This window comes from Acipenser ruthenus, chromosome 36 (genome assembly GCF_902713425.1).
Source record: "Acipenser ruthenus chromosome 36, fAciRut3.2 maternal haplotype, whole genome shotgun sequence".
NCBI classification, from domain to species: Eukaryota; Metazoa; Chordata; class Actinopteri; order Acipenseriformes; family Acipenseridae; genus Acipenser; species Acipenser ruthenus.
The window spans coordinates 11,196,998-11,204,139 of record NC_081224.1 but is presented as its reverse complement, the minus strand read 5'-3'; the positions used below and the strand labels follow the sequence as shown (position 1 = coordinate 11,204,139).

Here is a 7,142-nt window from a genome sequence, read left to right as displayed (position 1 = left end):
AGGTGACACTGCTGAGGTGAAATGACCCAGGAACTTTCTCTCATCTAAAGTAGTGCAAGATGTTTTAAAATGCAAAATCATGCTTCATCTATACAGCTAATGGAAGTGCAGCACAGGCTTATGGAATGAGCATCTCAGCTACATCCAGTTACTTTATCTTCATATACAATATCAAAGTTCAGCTTTTGCCTGGGATTGTAAATGCATTTTGAAGAAACAGCTTTTTTCTTTATGAGAAACGCCTGATCTAATCCTTATCGTTTAGTGTTTTTGATTCTTCCATTTTATCAGTAATAACCCTTTGAATAAAACATGCAGGGAGACTCCACACAGAATTGTGAGATTGAAGTTTGAAGTAAAGAAAATAATAATAATAATAATAATAATAATAATTTTACTTCGACTTCTTTGTGTTGATTTGTTTAAATTTGAGAAATGAGGGTGTTTCTACCCGAGCAGGGAAGACTGTAATGTTGGAATGGATTTTCTATTGTTTTAGCCAGGTTACAGTATTTGCACTGTTTAGATTATTTTATTAATGTTATTCGTTGTTAGAATTAATCCAGAAAAAACGATTACTTGACATTTTCTTTTGTACTCTGCAGCTTATGCTACTGTAGCTTTAATGGGAACACATAAACTTTACCAGCCTACAGACTAAACAGTGGGTGTGTGCGATTTGTCTGATTATCATCGATAAGGGAGCCGCAGTCTTCTTAATCTGTGCTGCGATAGCTTTCTTTAACCCTTTAAGGTACAAGGGACACATGTCCCGCAAATAAAACTACGCCAACTTTCTCATTTGTGCAACGAGGAGCACGAAACGGGGTTTAAAATGTTCTGACAGGTTGGATCTGGTCATCCACATGGTCAGTGTCCTCCTTGTAAATCCAGAAATGCCACAGGACACATTTTCATCTTGTTTCCTGAAGATTGCGCTTCTGGAGTGAGCTACACTATGCTTCTATCTTTCCCCAAAGACGTTTTACCAACACCTGCACAAGGTGTCAAAGTGGTTGCCCTTTTAATTAGAGACTTGTTGTTGCCCTTTTAAGAAAGGTCAGTAAGATTTTTGAACTTGACCAGGGCAGGTTGGTGAGCCCTGTTTGTGTGCTTGGACTGGACTGAGTGATTTCTGTGAACAGCTGTTTCAGTAGCCTTCAGTCTCCTACACCATTGAGCGATTGAAACGTGCCATTGCTCTCCCCAAATAGAAGCGATCCATCCTTTTTGATTTCTCTTTTATTCTATTGTTTTGTAAAGTGGATTTTCTAGTTCTTGAGTGTGGATTACAAGCAATCTGTTTCTGTTTGTTTTACAAACACTACTGCCAGTCCTGGATACAATAAACAACACTGAATATGAAGACAGTGGAAAACCTGGAGACTGGAAGTTACTAAAGAAAAGTGAATATTAAACGAAAAACTGAAAGTGATTACGTTTTCTGAAGGAGCAAAACCTTCGTATTTAATTAAAATAATGTAAAGAAAATAACTGATATATATATATATATATATATATATATATATATATATATATATATATATATATACAGTATATACACACACACAGGGTACATATAAATAATACATATTAGGATGAAACTGTATAAGGTTAAAGGTCAGGTTATAGTGATGGTGTTTTATTATATTCTCAAATCCTAGTTTTCTATTGGCCGCTCTTGATGTCATCACAGTCAGCGGGGCGGGCTCTTTGGTGTGAATTTCCAGAACATTGGCTCCTCTGTATATTATTCTTACCTAGTTTCCTATTATAAAACGATTCATTCCACAGCAGTCTTGTTCACATTTCAATGGTATTTATTTAAGCAGGACAGAGCCCTTGAGATATACATCTCAGTGTCAAGGGGGTCCTGGCAAGAGAAATAACACTTTACAAAAATCAATAAATCATTCAAACAGGACAGAAACACTAACAGCAAACATGAAAACAGGAATACAAAATCATACAAGCATAAAATAACAGAACAATTTCAACGTGCATGATCCTGGTCATCGTCCGTATCAACCCAGGCCAGATTTAAACTATTTCTGAATGATTTAAAAAGGTATTGTGAAAAATAAAGCAGAGAGGATTTCAAAGTCACTTTTCACAAATCCAGTGCAGTTTTGCTTCACATGTTAAGTCATTTAGCAGGCCATTGCTCAGCAGCCCACAGTCTTCATTGTTTTCATAGTTGTTTGGTTCTCCTTTATGCCACAATCTAAACAATAAAACCACACAAGTTATTTGGTTCAGAATTCCCTATAAACAATATTGCAAGAATGTCACAGATGCCCATAAGGATTGAAAATGTGCGTTCACTAGGGACCTCTTCAGTTCAGTTCTTGTGGTCGCAGTTAGAATTGGGCGTTTTCTTTCAAATGTTTTCAGGACAGAAAGCGGTCTCGTTTTCAAGAAGGGTCAAACTGAGTTATGGTTTAATGGAGCGTTTCTCTAGTTTTGGAAGGGGCGTGGGAAGCAGTTGGCAAAAGAGGGGACTGAGGAAGCTTGTGGAAACCGTGCAGAATTTGGACACAATAAAATAACATGAATGATATACTTTCCAAAGGAAATGTGAACGAGTGGGACATTGTACTTTACTGTGGGTCAGTGTTTGTTTAACATGACCACCTTGGTGGAGTTTTTAAGGTCAGGAACCCATCGCTCCAAGTGCTTACCTCTTCTCAACCACACGTCCACCCAGCCACTTCCAGGTGCCTTCGTTATCTGAATCACTCAGTCCAAGCCACAGTTCTTTTGCGGGTCCTTTGTCCTGTAGATATTTCTAAAAACACAATTGCATTATTAGTATTTATATGTAGCAGAGATTAAAACGGAGGCTTGGTAGTCCAGTGGTTAAAGAAAAGGGCTTGATACCAGGATGTTCCCTGTTCTAATCCCAGCTCAATCACTGACACACTGTGTGTGACCCTGAGCAAGTCACTTAACCTCCTTATGTTCAGTCCTTCGGATGAGATGTCAAACAAACGAGGTCCTATTGGAAGTGACTCCGCAGCAGCAGTTGTTGATGCATAGTTCACCCCCTACTCTCTGTAAGTCGCTTTGGATAAATAAAAATATCTGCTAAATGATTAATTAATAATAACAATAAAATAACTTGTAATGTTTTTCTAGGCTTGCTCCGTTTCGCTGGTTTGTTTTATCAGGGGCTCACAAAATTCTGTAAGAAAGTTTTTTCAGTAATGTGCTTTTATTTGAGCCGACTCGAGTTCTTTATTGAAGCCTCACAAAACCTGTAAATTGTGCAACAGGTTGCAGGGGCTTTGCTACGTTAGGCAATCATTTTCATTTTCAGAGGGGGAAGTATACTGTCTGATAATCACTAACTGTTTCTTACCAGCTCTTCGTCGCTGTTGATCACTGCAAGGTCTGAGTTTTGGGATTGACAGAATGTGCGTGCTTCTTTCCAGCCCTTTTTCTCCTTGGAACAGTAGTAGAAGGCCCCATTGAACAAGTTCCAGCTACCACTGCAGGTATTGGCACACACTAGAGAAAACAATTGAGGGGCAGGATTACTATACTGGGTGTGGCAGGCGGACCCCCTGCCAGTGTAAACAGGGCTACGTTTGGCAGGGATGGGGTTAAATCTGTCCCTGCCAACAATCACAGGTGTGGCCATTCCCTAATTAGGTAACTGAGTGCTAATTGGGGAATGGCCATGTGTATATAAAAGGGATGCTAAATCCTTTCTCTGGTGGAGGAGTTTGGGGTGAGAGTTTTTGTAAATGGTGTAGTGAAGGTGAATGCCCAGCTTATATGTGTTTATCCTTTTGTTTGAATCTTTTATTTTGGCCCTGTTGGTTTATAATTGTTTAATAAACGTGAGCAAACAGGGCTTCACTGCAGCTTCTGAGTCTCCTTTACTGCCCTAACATCTTGGGCCACAGCGCTATCCTGCCCCAGTTGGAAGAATGAACACTTGTAAGCTGGGCTTTCACCTTCACGACACATTTACAAAAACACAGGTCAAAAACACTGGTGAAACACTCCTCCCCGACTCCTCCACCAAACCAATATATATACAGTCAGCCTCAATTAACTCCTCGACACCCCACGGGGATGCTGTAGGTTCGACTACAGAATGTCTCTACCACTCTGAAAAACAAACACATTTTTCATGTTGGATTCAGACCTAGTAGGGAATTCAGTGCAATGCAGAGATACGTTCGCTTTGGTTTAAATATTTACTCATTATCTGTGAAATGCAACACTAACATTCTGTAAGCAAATGAAATGCACGACATGATAGCAAACATGTACAATCCCTAGCAATTCTGCCTTTAGGACTTACCTTTATAAACATATTCTTCCAGTTTTGTAACATTTTCAATGATCTGAGAATCTGAAAAGAGACACAAATCAGTGAGCTGGTGCTGTGAGAAATCTCCACCCTACAGAAATTGGTAAAGTACTTCACATAAAAAGATAACTGTGGCCTGCAGCACGCAGATCAAACGCCAACACATTAACACTTACCTTTAGAAATGTAATTCTCAAAATTTGCCACGATTTGAGAATCTGTGAAAAAAGACATCCGATCACTGAGCTGAAGTTATGAGAAGTCTTGTCATGGAATTAATCAAAACCCTTGAGCCTGGCACGGTGTGGAGAATACATCAAATAAATACTGGTGTTCAGGGAGGCTCCTTGTCTAATCTGTTGTTGCAAATACCCACTGACTACACACAGAGGAGTGGAAAGTGACAGATATGGAGGCAAGTCCATATTATATTAGAGACATTAAACTGGCCCGTGGTGTGCCCAGATTAGTGTGTTTATGTGAGCAGACTGAGATGGACAAGTACAGGACTTTCCATAACAGTCCTGCAGGGGATTCCGCAAGATTTGGTTTGAGAGTGAGAAATTCCAAGAATAAACGAGCTTCTCCAAGACACCCAGATTGTTGTTGTGACACGTGCCAGCTAAGACAGGCCCGTTTAAAAAGAGAGTTTGCACAGTTTGCTCCCCTGGAAGATGTTGTGTTTATACTGAGGTTAGTTCCGGAGAGCCAGTGGTTAATTTCAACGGCAAGGACATAATAAGAGCAACCTGCTTCAAGTGTAAAAAGCCAGTAGACTGGGGAGCCATGGGAAGCATGGTATGCCTGCAGTGTAGGGAGCTGAATGAGAGAGGCGCAGTACATTACAGGTGCCAACCACAGAGAGATCACCAGACCTGTGATGCAAGATACTGGATGCCTGAGACCAGCCTTTGAGGGAGAAGAGGAGAACAGAAAAGGATGGGGTCCCTCTTGACCTGAAGAGAAGAGCTTGCTTGCTGCTAAATACTTTATATCATAAAGTATAGTTACATACTGCATTTTCTATAATAAAAAATAAACCCATGCTTTCTGGTCACTAGCACCAGTCTTCTCTAAAAGATTAACTATAGCTGTCTTTTCTTTTAAAACCTTTTCAGTGAAGCAGCAACGCTGCTAACTAACCATTTTCTCTGACAAACAAACTTATACCCAGTAACAGCCATCTAGATAGTGTATTTTTATCAGTCAGAAGGTCAGTGTGTGGTTTGGTCTTGCAGTATCGCTCGCTAGAGGCAGATTTTTGAGGAAATAGGCTGAAGTCTATTTTCTGTGAAGGTAAAGATGTATAATTAACATGCTAAACTTTATTACATGTGATAAGCTTATGATTTATATTTACTTAAACTTATGTATTATAATTACATTTACTTAGAGTAGTATGTGCATTTTGCTTAAACATGTTAAATATTTTGTAGTGTGAATTTAAACATTTAGGTAAGCTTGATAGCTAGCAGACACATTGTAACCACATACTGCATGAGCAGGGGGGTTGTGGCGACGTCATGAAAGATGGGTAGGCAACTGAAAAATTGGACATAAAAACTTTAAATCAAACAATACCAAAGCATTCTTTTTCCGACCTCTGATCCTCAACTGAGCGCGTGAGAAATCGAACCCAGCCTCTGGGTTCTGATTTGAGGCTTGAAAAGCCTTTACCTGCTGATTAATGTCACCAAGCCGCTCTGAATCAATTGCACCTCAAAGAGAAAGGTAAGCATACATTCATTGCCTGAACTATAGATGTCTTAGTGGATTCACTGTATTAATTTCACTCGGGCCCAGTGCATGAAAATTAGCTACTAGGAGTACTGTTCCCTCCGGAGTTTTACCTTCATAAGACTCGAATGCGACACTCTAAACTAATCCAATAGATCACCTGGCACTAACAATATCTGCAGGGCTGTGGTGTGTCTTCCTCCTAGACTACTTGATGTTCATATATATATATTTTTTTTAATTTAGTCGTTGCCAATTATTTTTTATTATTTTCTCCCCAATTTGAAATGCCCAATTATTTTTAGGCTCAGCTCACCGCTACCACCCTTGCGCTGACTCGGGAGGGGCGAAGATGAACACACGCTGTCCTCCAAAGAAAGTGCTGTCAGCCGCCCGCTTCTTTACACTCTGCAGACTCACCGTGCAGCCGCCTCAGAGCTACAGCGTCGGAGGACAACGCAGCTCTGGGCAGCTTACAGGCAAGCCCGCAGGCGCCCGGCCAGACGACAGGGGTCGCTGGTGCGCGGTGAGCCGAGGACACCCTGGCTGACCTAGCCCTCCCTCCCCCCGAACTCGTGACATCCGGCTATAGAGCGCATCCTGCACTCTAGCGAGTGCTTTTACTGGATGCGCCACTCGGGAGCCCCTGATGTTCATAATTTGACTATCAAATACATCCCAAGGTGTTTCTGTGCAGGCTGTTGGGTTTACAACAAAACACATTGCGCACCATTGCTGCCTAGTGTGCTGCACGTGTTGCTGCTGTAGCTTCTTTAGCATCATGATGTTTTGATATTTTTATTCATGAATCAGTTTTGAACACTCATTTTTCTATGTACGGGGAGTGTACCTCCAATATAAATCCTCATTTCTGTCATCTCTGTTTACTCCGAGTAAGTTTCCAGCACAGATTTCATGGAGTCAACTGGTTCATCAGACCTTCACTGGTCGCTTCCACAATGGTTTATTGGTAATGACAGTGGCAATTGTGACCCGCTATGAAACCGATTTATGAACAAGGACGTGTGAATAAAAAAGCTAAACAACGCTTTAATATTTTGGCTCTGATTTTCATTCAGAA

General features: G+C 40.6%; 1 protein-coding gene across 1 annotated transcript; it reads right to left on the bottom strand.

Moving 5' to 3' along the window:
* Positions 1-1,807: 1,807 nt before the first annotated feature.
* On the bottom strand, positions 1,808-4,930 carry LOC131706724 (CD209 antigen-like protein D). Its single transcript, XM_059008360.1, has 5 exons — positions 4,501-4,930; positions 4,316-4,366; positions 3,362-3,510; positions 2,682-2,788; positions 1,808-2,224 (listed from the first exon to the last, which is right to left on the bottom strand). The coding sequence occupies exons 1-5, from the start codon at positions 4,556-4,558 to the stop codon at positions 2,104-2,106; spliced, it is 486 nt and encodes a 161-aa protein (XP_058864343.1). The 5' UTR covers positions 4,559-4,930; the 3' UTR covers positions 1,808-2,103.
* Positions 4,931-7,142: the final 2,212 nt, after the last annotated feature.

What these genes read in the sequence shown, in the direction of transcription:
- LOC131706724 (XM_059008360.1), bottom strand. Translation starts at nt 4,558, where the DNA reads ATGTCTTTTTTCACAGATTCTCAAATCGTGGCAAATTTTGAGAATTAC. An exon ending in GGAAGAATATGTTTATAAAG is followed by an intron (nt 3,511 to 4,315) that starts GTAAGTCCTAAA and finishes TGTTTTCTCTAG; the next exon opens with TGTGTGCCAATACCTGCAGT. An exon ending in GGACGTGTGGTTGAGAAGAG is followed by an intron (nt 2,225 to 2,681) that starts GTAAGCACTTGG and finishes TTTATTGTTTAG; the next exon opens with ATTGTGGCATAAAGGAGAAC.